This window comes from Melanotaenia boesemani, chromosome 1 (assembly GCF_017639745.1).
Source record: "Melanotaenia boesemani isolate fMelBoe1 chromosome 1, fMelBoe1.pri, whole genome shotgun sequence".
NCBI classification, from domain to species: domain Eukaryota; kingdom Metazoa; phylum Chordata; class Actinopteri; order Atheriniformes; family Melanotaeniidae; genus Melanotaenia; species Melanotaenia boesemani.
This window is the reverse complement of record NC_055682.1, coordinates 6,344,976-6,361,274: the sequence shown is the minus strand read 5'-3', so window position 1 is coordinate 6,361,274 and position 16,299 is coordinate 6,344,976. Positions and strand designations below refer to the sequence as shown.

The 16,299-nt window shown below is 40.2% G+C and overlaps 1 protein-coding gene across 4 annotated transcripts in view; it reads left to right on the top strand.

Annotated features, from left to right (window-relative positions):
* pacsin3 (protein kinase C and casein kinase substrate in neurons 3) overlaps positions 1 to 16,299 on the top strand; it is a 52,069-nt gene that overhangs the window by 31,539 nt on the left and 4,231 nt on the right. For all 4 annotated transcript variants that reach the window (XM_041989185.1, XM_041989170.1, XM_041989179.1 and 1 more), the window contains 3 exons: positions 832 to 952; positions 9,442 to 9,584; positions 11,996 to 12,162. In XM_041989185.1, coding sequence (XP_041845119.1) covers positions 832 to 952; positions 9,442 to 9,584; positions 11,996 to 12,162 — 431 coding nt within the window. The remainder of the gene's footprint in view (positions 1 to 831; positions 953 to 9,441; positions 9,585 to 11,995; positions 12,163 to 16,299) is intronic.

Sequence of the window (16,299 nt, the reverse complement as noted above, 5' to 3'; positions counted from 1 at the left end):
CAATTCTAAAACGTACTGTCAGCCAGTGCAAAGAAGCTAAAACAGGGCTGATGTGTTCGCATTTCCTGGCCCCGGTTAAAAGTCGTGCCGTTCTGGACTAACTGCAGACGGGGAAAGTGCGTTATTGCCGATGAGTGTTGAGATAGTCCAGACAAAAAGACATAAAATCAAGCACAACCTGTTCAAAAAGATTAAAAAATAAAAAAGATTTAACTTTTGATAAAAGACGATTGTGATAAAACCTCTATTTTAAAATGGCATTGACCTGTTTGTCAAGCTTAAAATCACCATCCGTGGTGATGCCAAGGCTGGTTGACTTTGGGATGAATATAATTTTGGAGGGGTCCCAAGTCAAAGAGGGCATTTCCATACAGATATACAGATTAGGACATAAATACCATAAATTTCAGGAAAACACATTAAGCCCAGAGGTCTGATTTTAAATTTCCACTCACAATATCAATATCATATTAAATTATTTAAAGCTGATTTAAAAGAAAAACTAATTCTAGCTACTGGCACCAGTGATAGTTTGTACGTTTAGTGGTGACAGCAGTGGTTCAGGTTTGATACCTGAAGGGTTGATGATTAAATCCTCGCTTCATCCCAACTCATTGGTGCTAATTTGCAGCCACATTTCAATCAGTCTACCCCCTGCTGTAGCGTCCCACCTCCAGTTTATGGATGGATAATGGATTCATCATAAATTCTTTGGGTGCCTTGAAGAGTGCTATATAATATATAGTGCAATCATTATTATTATTCAAAAAGAAATGATTTGCAGTATAAAGAAAGAAATGATGCAGATGTGACTGATTTTGTCTTTGTTAGCTTCAAAGACTTGTACCGGGACCTGGGTCAGACTATCCGAGCAGCCAACGACACTGAAGACCTCAGATGGTGGAGAAACACCCACGGACCAGGCATGAGCATGAACTGGCCTCAGTTTGAGGTGTGCACATACACACACACTGCTCACTCTATCAGCTCTTGCTAGGAAGTGTTGATTAATTTAATTTATTGTCGGGTCTACGTGATGAAAACAAGCGTGCAGTCCTGTGCAGACATCAGAAGGTTTGCGTGTGTGCTGCTACATCTGTTCACACAGTCACATTGTGGGGACTTTGTTGTTGTGAAATGAGGTCAGTCCTGATCATGTAAATCATTAACGTTTAGTTTGGGGACTTGATTTAAAGAAAGTAGCAGTTCTGGGTTGGTTTGTTCTGTAAAGCTTGAGGAAATGAATGTAAGACAGCTCAGTGTCCTCTGAAGAGATGGAGACTTTGCTCTGTGTGTGTGTGTTAGTGTGTGTTGGAGTAACACACTGAATATTAAAGAGGTTTCCAGTGAATGCTTCGTTTTGTAGCTGAGAGCCCTGAGTGGGGTGAGGAATGTCGAACACGGACTTGCACACACTCAGGTTTATTCATTTGTTTGTGGAAATCTACAGCTTTTACCTCAGCTCTGCAGCTTGCTCGGGACAAATAAATATTTACAGATGGTAACGGCAGATTAAGTTTTCACTGCTCAGAGACATCATGTGATATTTCTGCCAGAATTCATGATTTTATGGCAAAAGTTTTCTATCAATTGTGACAAATAATAAGAAATTCAACCATATTCAAATTCTATGTTGTCTCACAAATCTCTATAATCTTTTGCAAATGCCTACGAACATGAAGAGTAACAGCTAACAATGATTTATTTCCAGATCTATTTACTCTCTCAGTACAGCAGGTGTCCCTAGTCTTAATATTTTTTATTAAATCTATTTATTTTTTACAAAAAGCTTTGCTTGGTGTTCTTTAGCTGTGTAATATTACGCCACTCTTCCCTGGACGGCTCCCTCTACTCTCACTGTCCATTACATTCCCATTTCCTCCAACAAGTCGCCTCTTTTTCAGACAGAAACTCGGACGTTTATACCAATCTGAGCCTGTTAGTTGCAGTTTCAACCAAATTTTTGCACCATCACAATAAAAGGATGTTCATTTAACCCTTTTATTAAAATTATAACAGACTTTTTGACACGTATGAAAAACTTATTAAATATTTGTATTTTTGGCTTTTTTTCCTGATGAAGTAAAGTTAAAAAAAACAACAACTCAGTTTGTTTCAGCTCCTCTCGTGTTAGTGATGGCTTGAATATTTCACTCATCTTGGTTAATCAGGCTCCAGCTTTCTTGTGTGGAGCCTCGTCATTGAGTGTGTGCTTTTCCTGAAAATGAGTTTTAAAGTGATTTGTTTTGTAGCTCGATTATCTTAAAACATTACCTCAACGTGATTCAATGCTGAAAGTACTTTCCCTCTTATGGAACTGTATCTGTCAAACTTATGTGAAGGAAATGTAAAATCAAGAGACAGATTCTTGGTCAAGATCCATTTTTTTTTATTATTTTGTCATTTTTTTTTACAAAAAATGACACAGGATTCTTATACTCAAGATCAGTGGATGCAGATTGTAGAAGGAATCTAAATAATGGACTGCAGGAAGCTCAACTTGAAGAAAAATGGAAAAAAGTACTTTATTCAAAGCGGAACAGCAGGAAAGCCACCTGATTGACTAGGAAGACCGTAGAAACCTCCACATTTGAACTCTTTGGGATTTCTGTGTTATTTATGTATGTTCTGGCTTTTGTGTCTATAAAAAGGAGAAACAGTGAGTTGATTTACCTTCTTGAAGGAGTTTTGTAATTATTTCCACTCAGTTATCTTTTTATGGACCTTGTTTCCTACCAATCAACCATGTGCAGCAGCTTGTTACGTTGCAGGCACGCTCTTTAGACTTGTGCAGGTCTTTGTTTTATAATCAAGTTTTGAAAACTAAAAGCCAAAATCTCCTAATATGCTGGTTTGCTTTTAGGTGCTGCTCATATTGAAATGGTAAAAATATTAGAAAAGGGTTTAAATCTTAAGTTCTCACATTCCAGCTTTAAAATCAAAAGTTCACTTACTTCTTTCATCCCTTTAACATATAGTGAATTTCCACACCTTCTTCATTCTTTGTTCCTGAGTTACAGTAAGTGAGTCGCTGTTTTGTTTTGCTCTTCTTTCTATGTGAAAAGATGGGCTGTCCTGATTGTTAGACATATAATCACCTGGATTCTTACCTCATACCCTCCACTTTGTTTGGCTAACATTTAAACCTCTGAGTTTTTTTTATCCTTTTAAACCTGCTTCCTCTAATTTCAGATCATACAAAGGAGCTGAAATGTAATATTCCAGAATGCAGAAACATATTGTCCATAATCACTTGTGTTTTCAGCTCAAACTGTCGAGTGTTTCTTGTTGTAAGGGAGTGTTTTAACCATTTTTGAGAGGTGCCAGCATACTGTAGCTAATCAGTTACTTCTCTATACTGGCCTAGAAGAGGGGTTCTTTCCCAGTTATTGCTTTTTTCCACATGAAATGGTTTCTAGCAGAGTTTTCCTCGATTATATTTAAGGGCCCGAGGACAGGTGATGTTTTATGTTGTAGATGCTATAAAATTTCTGGATGAAAATTTTATGATTTCTAATATTTTGCTACATAGATTCAAAGTAAATCAACTCCCGAGACGGATCCTAATACAGATGTCGACCTATGAGAAGCAGGGATTCCTCATGTTTAGAAAGATTGGTAAAACATTGAAAAATATAAACAGATGTTTTATTTTTCATTGATGTCCTGATTTATAGCAGAACTCTTTATTAAACTGGATTTGTTGCTGTTGCCTAATGGCAGTGTTTTGCTTCTTTGTTTAAAAAAAGATCAAGAAAATTGCCATTTTACTTTTTTTTCCCCCTTTAAGTCTCATAGGTTAACAGTTTTATCTCAGCTACTTCTCACACCTGCCACCACCTGTTAGAATAACTTTATCCAAACTTTATATTTTCATCTTTTCCTGCTTCACACCATCTTTAGGCTGGAATTATACTTAATTGGCTGCATGTGAACAAGAGTGTTATTCCTGAGAGATGGGTTTCTTTCAGCAGCATTATTACAAACAGATAGAGTAAAACTCATTTATATAAAGTTTGATTTGATCTAACACAAATTACTGAGATCTTAATGAAATGCCGTCAGACCACAACAGATCTATTTTCAACTGTGTCGTTACAGCTATGTTCATAACAGCTGGTTTTAGGGAGGGTGGAGTGAGTTCCTCCACTCTCTTCTTTCCTGTGAGGGTGTGCCTGAAACCAGTGATCCAGCTGTGGGCTTCCATGCAAATGGAAATTCTGGCACAAACTTCTATATACCATATTTAGGGTAGAAGAACCAGAGTTTTCCTAAAAAATAGAAATTTGAATTTATCGTGCCAAGTTATGCACAGCCAGAGCATGTTGCTGCACTGTGAATGTTTTCACACAAACGGACTAAAAGCTGCTTTAAGCCAGAAATCTTTGGCAGATTTTCACACTTAGGCGCCTCTAATGAGGCTAATTCCACATCCGTCTTGCATCCTGTCTCGAGCTCTTGTCTCTTCAGTCAGTAACATCAGTTGGATGGTTGTCTGGTACGTCCTGGCCAGCGTGGCGTCCACCATTTACTCAAGCGTGCCTCCCATGCTCTTGGCTTGTTTAACCTATTGTCTAATTGTTGAGGTGGTATCATTATAATTATCATCATCATTATTACAATTATTATTAGCATTGTTATTTTTATATACGTCCTTTTTGTTTTTTTTTTCTTCCTCTTTTGTCTCCAACTTAAAAATATGTATATCCACATAGTGTCATCTTTTTTAATCAAAGCAGTTCTATGGTCAGAAAGTTATCTGGTGTTGCTTTAAATGTCATATTTATCCTTTTTTCAACATTTTTTTCAAGCATAAACTTCATGTTTGTGGAAGAAAAAAGTTATCCTAAAAAAAAGTAAGAAAAAAAAAAGTCTGAATTTTAGCTCAGAGTATGTAACAGAAACATGGACGTGTGCAACGAGATGCTAAAATACATCAACCTCACCTGCAGTTTGGGCCATGGATGGTGGTTCAGATTGCTATTTTAGGTGTAGTCTTATCATATACAATGTGTTGAACTGTCCCAGGTTTGGTAAACAGAATACTGCAGATAAGACACCTACGTAACATAAGTGATGCAGTCTACATCACCGATTACATTACAGAGCAAGAGATTAGGCGAATCAACATCAAATTGACTTTTACTTACTGGAGAGAGCCCAGAGGAGAGATAGATGTTGAATTAGCCGTCGCTAGGAAGCGCCAAAGTTCAATAGTTCTGCTTTAAAAGACCAGTGAAATACCACATTTGAATGTAGACACATGAACTGTTTGGGTTTTAAGTTTGTAGTGGTTAACGTTAAGAACTGTTGTTCTTATGTGCAAGGTTTCCTAGATACAAGCTTGTTTTTGTGGTTATGTCTCAATGTTGATGCAGGATGTGATAACAAATGTTTACTCAAAAATTTAAAGTTTTGATTGGAAAAAAATCAAAGAAAGCTCCAATAAAAATTCATATTTCCTTGTTGGAAACTCAGGTGAGGTTTATCAAACCCAACTTAGGCTTTTTAACTCAAGGGAAACATTAGCTAACAAGGTAATCTTTCATTTGCCATTTTTTATTTAATAAAACGTCAGAGTACTGGGAGAGCATTATTAGGTAATTTCTTAAGTTAACCAGTAAACGCTGATAGAAATTTGCTGTGTTTAGAAAGCAAGAGCTCTGACATTTCGGAGCTACAGTGAATTTGACCTTGAGGTTGGGTAGCTAAAGATGAGGAGGATGGATAGTTTTACTTTGAGCTGTTTGTGTGACATGACGGTACCTGCCGATCAAGGTAGCCACAAACAAATAATATGGCTGTAGTACGTCCGGGTTTTTGTGTTGATAGTGACTCCACACAGCCAGATATATCCCTTATTTAACACAAGTTTTTTTTTTTAGTTTAGAAGTTCAGATTTATAAATAAAACCTGTTTAAATGGTTATGTACACATGATTAATTTACAGAACACTAACATGGTCATCAATACTTCTAATAGCAATTATTTGAGTGTTTTAAAGTTGAATAACAATCAGTCCTCCTGTAAGGTGACTAATGCAGAGGTTGCAAAGTAAATTTGGAGAAAATGCAACAAATACCGATACAAGATTTTCTCCCCTTTTTGTAATTTTTTTTTTATTTAATGAGATTTTGTTTTTATTTATTTTTATCATTCTTCTGTATGGTAAACCAGGACTAAACACCTAGCTTGCCCAGTTTTTTTCCATAGTTAAAGATGAAGGAAGAAGTTGGCAAAGAGAAATGTCTCCTCTGTCCTCTTCGGAATCTCCTGGCGTTCCCACAGTGCCGCTGACACGCAAACAGAGAGCCATTGTCCCAGCACACACACTTACACACTTACATGTGGATTACTACACTTGTGCGGACTGTCTGCCCACTTCCTTCATTCATAAACTTCAGTATTAACTCTGGTGTAGTGTGAAGATCAAGACTTATTTAAAGCATGAGGAGCACTGAAGTGTCTTCAGTGTGGATAAAAGTTTAATCTGTTTCCTTGATAACTATAGTATTAATGAGTGTGGTGATATTTCTTTATGAGTTAGGACATTTGGTTCCCATACACACACCTCCTGTAGTGCAGAGTTCCTCTGAGACTGTGAATACCAGTAACAGTATCCACATCCACCCTGTTTCTGCAAGCAGCACCCAGTTATTATAGTAAGTGTGTTTGTTAGAGTGTGTGTTATTTGTGATGACACAGCAGAAATTAAAACTTCATTTAAGCAGAAATTAAAACTTCATTTAAACTAAACAAAACATAGATAATTTTCAGTATTTGGGTTTTTATCTGTAGTTTATACAGGTGCTCTTCATAAAATTAGAATATCACGAAAGTTTATTTATTTCAGTATTTCCATTGAAAAAGTGAAACTTGTATAATGTAGACATTCATTCCTCACAGGGTGACATAATTTAAATGTTTATTTCTTTTAATTTTGATGATTATAACTGTTAACTAATGAAAACCCCATTTTCAATATCCCAGAAAATTAGAATATTACTTAAGACTGATACAAAAAAAAAGATTTCTAGAAATGTTGGCCAACTGGAAAGCATGAACATGAAAAGTATGAGCATGTACAGCACTCAGTACTTATTTGGGGCTCTTTATGCCTGAATTACTGCAGCATGAGGTGTGGCATGGCGTCCATCAGTCTGTGGCACTGCTCAGGTGTTATGAAAGCCCAGGTTGCTCTGATAGTGGCTTTCAGTGCTTCTGCATTGTTGGGTCTGGTGTATCACTTCTTCCTCTTCACAATACCCCATAGATTTTCTACGGGGTTAAAGTCAGGCCAGTTTGCTGGCCAATTACGAACAGGGATACCATGGTCCTTAAACCAGGTACAGGTAGCTTTGGCGCTGTCTGCAGGTGCCAAGTGCTGTTGGAAAATTAAATCTGCATCTCCATAAAGTTGGTCAGAAGTGCTCTAAAACGTCCTGGTAGACAGCTGCGTTGACTGTGGACCTTAGAAAAAGAGTGGACCAACACCAGCAGATGACATGGCACCCCAAACCGTCACTGACTATGGAAAATTTACACTCCACCTCAAGCAACATGGATTCTGAGCCTCTCCTCTTTTCCTCCAGACTCTGAGGCCTTGATTTCCAAAGGACATGCAACATTCCTTCCATCAGAGAACATAACTTTGGACCATTCAGCAGCGGTCCAGTCCTTTTTGTCTTTAGCCCAGGCGAGACGCTTCTGTCTCTTTTTCAACAGTGGCTTGACACAAGGAGTGCGACAGCTGAAACCCATGTCTTGCATTCGTCTGTGCGTGGTGGTTCCTGAAGCACTTACTCCAGCTGCAGTCCACTCTTTGTGACTCTCCCTCACATTTTTGAATGGGTTTCTTTTCACAGTCCTCTCCAGGGTGCGGTTATCCCTCTGACTTGTACACTTTTTTCTGCCACGTCTTTTCCTTCCCCAGCCAGCCTCTTTAGCAATGACCTTTTGTCTTGCCCTCCTTGTGCAAGGTGTCAATGGATGCTTTTGGACAACTGTCAGGTCAGTGGTTTTCCCCATGACTGTGTAGCCAACAGAGCTAGACTGAGACCATTTAAAGGCCTTTGCAGGAGTTTTGAGTTTCTTAGCTGATTAGAGTGTGGCACCAGGTGTCTTCAATATCGAACCTTTCCACAATATTCTAATATTCTGAGATACTCAATTCGAGGTTTTCATTAGTTGTCAGGTATAATCATCAGAAATAAAAATAAACATTTAAAAATTTCAGTCTGTATACAAGTTTAACTTTTTAAATGGGAATTACTGAAATAAGTAAGCTTGTTCATATTTTAATATTATGACAAGCACCTGTTTTCTATTCATATGAATTTAGATATTTTACACAATTTATGCTGAATCACTCATTTTGATTGTTTTTCTTTAATTTTAAAATTTTTTTTTTTTTATTAATTTTGTGTTTTTTTTTCCCCACATAAAGCCCAAATAGTCTAATTCCATTTTTTTTGACCTGTTAAAGCCACACTAATGAACAATGGCTCCCCCTAACCACGGATAATTCTACATCTGTCATGCATCCTGATGCCTCTCCAGCCAGTAAAAGTGAGTCCAATGTTGGCTCTTGTCTTATCGCTTGTGCTGCCACTTTCTCTTCTCCTCGCTTCTTCTAATATTGTCCTCTTCGATTTCTGTGCTGAATCATTCATGATGCGTTTTCAAATTGGTGGGTGACGTAGTGCCATAAAGGAAATTTAGGTTGAACTTAAATTAATTAAATATTGGCTCCATCATGGATTTTAATCTAAACTAAAAATGATTCCTTAAGTACTGAACTCAGTGTAAACTCGTGATGGAAATTCTGAGCTGAAGTATTAAACATTCAAATCTATTAAACATCCTGGACGCCTCCCTAGTGAGGTGTTCCGAGCACGTCCCACCGGAAAGAGGCCCCGGGGAAGACCCAAGACACGCTGGATGGACTACATCTCTCGGCTGGCCTGGGAACGCCTCGGGATCCCCCTGGATGAGCTGGTGAATGTGGCCGGGGAAAGGGAAGTCTGGGTTTCCTTGCTTAGGCAGCTGCCCCCGCCACCCGACTCCAGATAAGCGGCAGACAATGGATAGATGGATGGATCTGTTAAACATGAAATTTGCCATCAGATAAATTTGGCAATGATAGTAAAGGAAACTGTCAACTGTTGGTTGTGTTGCCATGGAAACCTTGCTTTCAGTTGGTGATGCAGAATGGGTTTTGTTGTCCTTATTAACAAGTGTAGAAGTCTGTTCTGTGCCAATGAATGAAACTAATTTTAACTTTATTCTACGTCACTGGTCAGATCTAAATTCACTTCCTATCAAGTTCAAAGTTTAAGAGCTTGATGTGCAGCAGATACTAATTAATGTGCAGAACTGATACATTTCTGGCTGCATTCTTTCCCTGCCTTAATGGACAAAAACATGACTTTGTGTGTGCAGGAGTGGTCTCCAGAGGCAAGCCGCTCCATCAGCAGGAAGGAACGAGGAGGAAACTCAGAGGAAAATGTGGTCACCCTAACAAACATCGTCTCCTCAGGTGGAGGCAACGTCCCACCCAGTCCTATCACCACGGATACCAGCAGGTAGGAGGATGCATCCCTTTTGGCTGCAGAAGTCATCATTACTGTGTTTTGTTTCAGGACTGGATTCACCATCTAGTTTTGCCCTTGTTGTCTTTCTCCCTCATACGACTGCAGGGTGTCAGTGAGCAGTCTGTGGAAATATCCACTCTCTAATTTTCATTCAGCATTCCTTAATGAAACTGAATAACTAAAGATATGAAAGTGTTGTAGATCCCATCTGGGTTTCATCCAGCTACAGACAGTTGAAATGGAGCCAAAGTGAGACTACAGAAGGTTTATAGAGTTTTCCACTTCATTTTAAAGGGCTTGTCTTTCCTGTGCATGTAAACACAGAGAGAGACACACAACGTGTTTTACAAACACATGCACGCCTCAGTTTAAGAGCAGGCTGTGGTTGTTGTTTGTAAAGCTTTAAAACTGCATGTATCTGTGGGCTGTTGAGTCCAGACTAAACACAAGACAACAATTATGTGTCTCTACTTCCTCTTCTGTGTGTGTGTCTGTCTGTCTGTCTGAGTGTGCGTGCTTGCATGTGTGTGCGTATGTTAGAGATGGAAACAGAAGCAGCATGTAGTTTACTTGTTAGCTTGTAGTCTCCCTGAGGAGTTGACATCCTGAACATAACACGCTCTAATTAGTCACTAGAAAACTGTGTGTGTGTGCGTGTGTATGCATGTTCAACACTGTTTCTGAAAACATTTGACCTCTGTTAAAATATAAATAAAAGCAGAATGAAGTACTGTACAAATCTCATAAGGCACTATTTGTTTACAATAAAACACAAACATATTAATTGAAGGCAGCAACACACCTCTGTGAAGCATTCGCTCTTCTTTAACAGTCTGTAAACATCTGGGAACTGAGGAGACCAGCTGTTGGACCTTTGGGAGAAGAACATAAATGCATATGTTTATCAATTTACTTTTCTTGCACTGGTGGCATGTAAGAAACAGAAGTTCGATCCGTGCTATGTCTTATACACTTGCAGAATATACAAGCTGGCTTAAGATATTTGTGCTGTGCATGTGGACACAAGCCAATAACAGCATGCATTTGTGAGGACTATAAAAACAGTATGATTAGTTTAGATCAGTTCTCTATGTAGATGTACAGGTTAGAACATAACTACAGTAGAAAATATGTATTTTGTTATTATTTACAGTTTGAATCTGTGAGTTGCCACAGTCTGTTTCTGACTTTCTGTTGCAAACAGTCACTGCTTAAAGCACTTTTGAATCTGGTGATTTATCCACTTTCCAGTGTCTCTAAATAATCCTGGCAGCTGTAATCACCAGCTTTTCCCTCTTCGTTTAATCCCACCATGTCAGCTCTACAGACAAAGCACCATTTCTGGGCCCCAAGCAGAGTTTTCTGAGCATCACCCTGCAGGGTGCAGATGAATCAGGTGTACTCAGGACAGCAAGTGTTAAGTGTTAAAACCTTGGTCTCTTCCACATAATTAAAGGATTAGAATAAAATCTGTGTTGCAGCCCTCTTTTTTTGTCTCTTGATGGACATATTAACTTGAAGACCAATTAAATGCTAAATTTTAACTATTTACATTTCCTTTTCTTCCTTGTATCGAGCTAGCTGCTTTTGATGTTTCATTGTACTCCATTAGTTTATTTTTTCTGCAAACATCAGGCACTTAAACATTAAATTTAAGGGGAAATAATTATCTTTTTGCTTCCTTTTTATTGCTTTAAACAGACAGATTTTATTACAAGTGTGCCACCATAAATCAGAGTGTTGTGGGTTACATTAGTGGTGAATTTTATTATCTTGGTCAGGGTAAAATGTGAAATAAAAGACCGTTTTTTATACTCAAACTTTACAGGGTGGCTAGAAGATCATGATTACTCCAGCATGAAAGAGAAGAAAAGAAATTACGGGTTACTTTAAACAATAGATTTTAAATGATGGGTGGTTTACAGCATATTATCATTCATTTCTGCTTTTCAGTCTACTTCTCCCAGGCGTTACCGCTAAAGGCTGTGCTGGTTTTGGTTTGTACAGTCAGAATCTCAGGCTCAACCTCCACCGCCTTGATATTTTCACACGGTCTGTTTTCCAGCTGACGGCGGTTGCTAAGAGATGTGTGGCATGGCTACAAAGCCTCTGGTAGTTTATTTACAACAGATCAGTGGAGCACATGTAATATAAATTAACCTGCGGAGAAGCTAAAACTAAGAAGGAGCAACATTCACGGTAGGAGGAATCTGGGAATGTTGTGTGATTTCTTTTAAAGACCAGATTTAGCCTGAGATTCTTAATAGGATTTTCCACTTTTAGAAGAGGTGCTAAAAATACTCCTGTTTTTCTTTTCTTTTTTTTTTTGTCGGATGCATTTGGTGTTGGGAATTTGGCCTGTGTGTTTGTCTGTCTGACCTTCTTCCTCCCTCCACTTTCAGGATGAAAGATTCCTCATCGGACTGGTCAGATGAGGAGAGTCCAAAAAAGGCGTTGGCTGTGAACGGTGTGGGGGAGGCAGAGGATGAGGAGCAGGTAGCGGGGGTGCTGGTCCGAGCGCTGTATGATTACTCTGGCCAGGAAGCTGATGAGCTCAGCTTTAAAGCAGGTATTAACCCACACTAATGCTTTTATTGTAGGGAGGCATTGCAGAGGAGTCTTTTCCATTGACTTTGTTATAATATAACTTTGCAGATGATGCAAAGTTTTAGTATGCATAACGTCTTTTCCACCTGTGATGCCTCTTTTACAAATTTACACAAGCTCATGTCAGTCATATTGTTTCAGACATGAGTGCTGATGAAATGCAGTAAGACTGCAATGCAAAGTGATGCATAAAACACGCGTTGCATTTTTACCTCAAACAGCATTTCTACTCCGCATGAAATAATCTGTCCAAGGTACAGAAACAATTTGGTTTCTGTAGCTTTAGACGATGAGTAGAAGTTGAGCTTAGAGAAACTCTGCAGCTTCACTAAGAGGACTTGTGTGCAACTCGACAAATATAAACAACTTCTGAAACCAGAGCCTCTCCGAACACTAACAGGAGCATTTTTCTTCGTAATTTTTAAATGATGTAATCCTTATTTGTAAATTAAAATGACCTTTTGGCTTTAAATTGTAAACGTTCATTCACAATAAACTGGAAATCACTTTAAGAGGTCTGATTTGCAGACAGATGTGCAACATCTGTGTGACATCTTTTCTGCCTTCTGTTTAGGAAAAAAAAAACTAATCAAATTACTGCCTTGGTGATTTTTATTTTTAGACGTAGTACGGAAAGATCCATAGTCTGACTATAAAAGACATACATAAACATTGTAATGCCTCCAACTGGTTTGAGGACTAATGGTTTGATAAAACTGGTCTTTGCCACCCTGAGCTTTTTGGAGTCAGGGGTACACCATCCACCATCCATCCATTTTCTGGATTAGCCTTAAGGAACTCTGGGCGGACCTCATCCACCCCCGGGACCTTGCCACCGAGGAGCTTTTTAACCACTTCAGCGACCTCAGCCCCAGAGATAGGAGAGCCAGCACCAGCTACCTCAGACTCTGCTTCCTCATCGGAAGACGTGTTGGTGGGATTGAGAAGGTCTTCGAAGTATTCCTTCCACCACCTCACAATGTCCCTAGTCGAGGTCAGCAGCCCCCCATCCCCACTGTACACACTGTTGACACCGCTTTCCCCTCCTGAGTGGCCGGATGGTGGACCAGAATCGCCTTGAAGCTGTCCAGAAGTCATTCTCCATGGCCTCTCAAAACTCCTCCCATGCCCGAGTTTTTGCCTTAGCAACCGCTGAAGCTGCGCTCCGCTTAGCTCCGCTTAGCTCGCCGATACCCATCAGCTGCCTCTGGAGTCCCACAGGCCAAAAAGGCCCGATAGGACTCCTTCTTCAGCTTGACGGCATCCCTTACTGCCAGTGTCCACCAACGAGTTTGGGGGTTACCGCCACGACAGGCACCGACGACCCTACGGCCACAGCTGCGGCTGGCCGCCTCGACAATAGAGGCACGGAACACAGCCCATTCGGGCTCAATGTCCCCCGCCTCACCTGGGACATGGTTGAAGCTCTGCCGGAGATGGGAGTTGAAACAAGGGACTCTGCCAGACCTTCCCAGCAGACCCTCACAGCACGCGTGGGTCTACCAGGCCTGACTGGCATCCCCCGCCACAATCTGAGCCAACTCACCACCAGGTGGTGATCAGTTCAATCAATCAATCAAAACTTTATTTATAAAGCGCCTTTCGTACAGGATTGTGGCTCAAAGCGCCTTACATTTAAAAACATTCCCGTCCAATCACCCTCACCCCCCAACCCCCATACAGGCACACACACTCCTTCAGCCTAGAATAATTCATAGTACATGATGCCAGGTGCAGATGGACAAATGAGGAAACCTCATCAGTAGGGGATCCATCTGCACCAAGGGTGGGACAGTATTCTGCCAAGTTTCTGCAACTGCAGGGACACAGGAGCACGGCGGCCCGGGGAGACCTGGCTGAGACACCAGCCCCCACCGCCAAGACGTACGTCCCACCGCACCGATCAGCCACAGCCGGACACCACCCCCAGTACAGACGGACCCCCGTAGAGGAAACACTGGACTCCTCTCTTCACCCAAGTGTCCAGAACATGTGGCCGCAAGTCCGACGACACGATTACAAAGTCGATCATCGAACTGCGGCCTAGAGTGTCCTGGTACCAAGTGCACATGTTGACACTCTTATGTCTGAACAAGGTATTCGTTATGGACAATCCATGACGAGCACAGAAGTCCAACAACAAAACACCACTCGGATTTAGATTAGGGGGGCCGTTCCTCCCAATCACGCCCCTCGTCTCGCTGTCATTGGCTACATGAGCATTGAAGTCCCCCAGCATAACGAGGGAGTCCCCGGAAGGAGTGCTCTCCAACACCCCCTCCAAGGACTCCAAAAAGGGTGGGTACTCTGAACTGCTATTTGGTGCATAAGCACAAACAACAGTCAGGACCCGTCCCCCCACCCGAAGGCGGAGGGAGGCTACCCTTTCGTCCACCGGGGTAAACCCCAACGTACAGGCGCCAAGTCGGGGGGCAATGAGCATGCCCACACCTGCTCGGCGCCTCTCACCGGGCGCAACTCCAGAATGGAAGATATTAAGAGGAAAAGAGTATTTTATTTAGGAACTTTCCTAACTGGTTGAAATTAACTTGAAGTATCTAAGTGGTAGCTATGATAAGGGCTGTTTGAATCTGCAAAATACAAAGCAAATGAGCTCCAATGTTTCCTTTATTGTCACCTTTAGAAAAGGGTATATATATGGGTATAAATATGAGGATGGTGGAGAGTGTGAGCAAGCTGCATCTTAAACACAAACTTTGAAAATAAAGTAAAGTTTTTTTACAAATTGTCTCGACCTCATCATTCTCTACATGAATTTAATTAAAAATGTGCAACTGAATGAAAATAATCAAGGGTTGCTTGCTGCAAGGAATTGAAGGACAAAATTATATAGATTTTCCTCTTATAAAGGATGCTCCAGTTTTTCGTATGTTGAAAGTAGCCATGTAAAGGAAGCAAATATCCCTATATTTTAAAGACGAAGAGACCCAACAAGCTAGTCACATCTCCAAACACTGATGAGCTTTTTTTTTTTTTTATTTTTTTTTTTTTTTTTAATTCACTGGTACAGTTCAAAACCAGTGATGTTCACAATTGACTTCTTTACGTGTGGGGATGAGAGGCTTTTTCAGTTGGAGTCTATTGAAGTCTGAGATTATTTGGACTGAGCATTTAGTGGCGTTTCCTTCTGCACTGCCTGTTCTGGATGACTTATCCATATCTTATACTCAGTCTATGGATGCCACACAGAATTAACGGAACAGCCTATTTTTTCTAGTTTTCTAATGAGTTTTATTATTTTCATTTTTAACCCATCCAACCAAGTAAGCCATAATGACTGGGCATGGCTTTATGTAAATAAATCCATCCTGGAAGGCTGATGTGCTGCATGTTTTAACATCCCGAAGCTGCCTGGAGGACTGTAATACTTTAGTGTGGATAACCATTGAATAATCTGACATTAACAGTCAGTCAGGTAAGTCAAGTGATGCCAGCTGCTTTAAAGGAAAAAAATAACTGAGTAGGGCAAAACAATAGTCAATATGATTAACTTAGTCATTGTAGTATATGTTAATGTTTGCTTTTCTTTTAAAGTCAGGTTTGGGTGCTCCGGTTGCTAACTCATTTCTAACAGTTGTCCTGGTTCCCTCTGTTTTATTGTATTACCCTGAAGTAGCTCAACGTCTGGGTTTTAGTTTGTCTTTTGCTGATGGTCGGGTGTCATGGAGGGTCAGAGGAACTCCGACAAATGGGACCTGATGGGTCCACAGAGGGACACACTTTAGTTTGGAAAAGCTTAGCCCAGCTCAGACCAGCTTAGCCGGAACCAAGACCAGATCCCTCGTCTGGTGCAGGGCAATATGTAAAACATATAAAACACAAGGAGAATCCTAAATGTTTCACACAGTGTATTTAAAGACTAGATAAACGTTTATGGAAATACAGGAAATATGTCTAAATTCTGTCCAACAGAAATCACCTGGTTCCTCGTGTTTTTTATTTTTTTGTAAAAATCTAATGTGGTTGCTGTTGAACTTGGTTCAAAAGAGAGTGAAGTTGTGCATCTTACCCCTTATTTTGCACCACATACCATGGGTGCTGTGCTCTGCCAAGGCAAAGGCCCTGTTTTCTTTGTTTT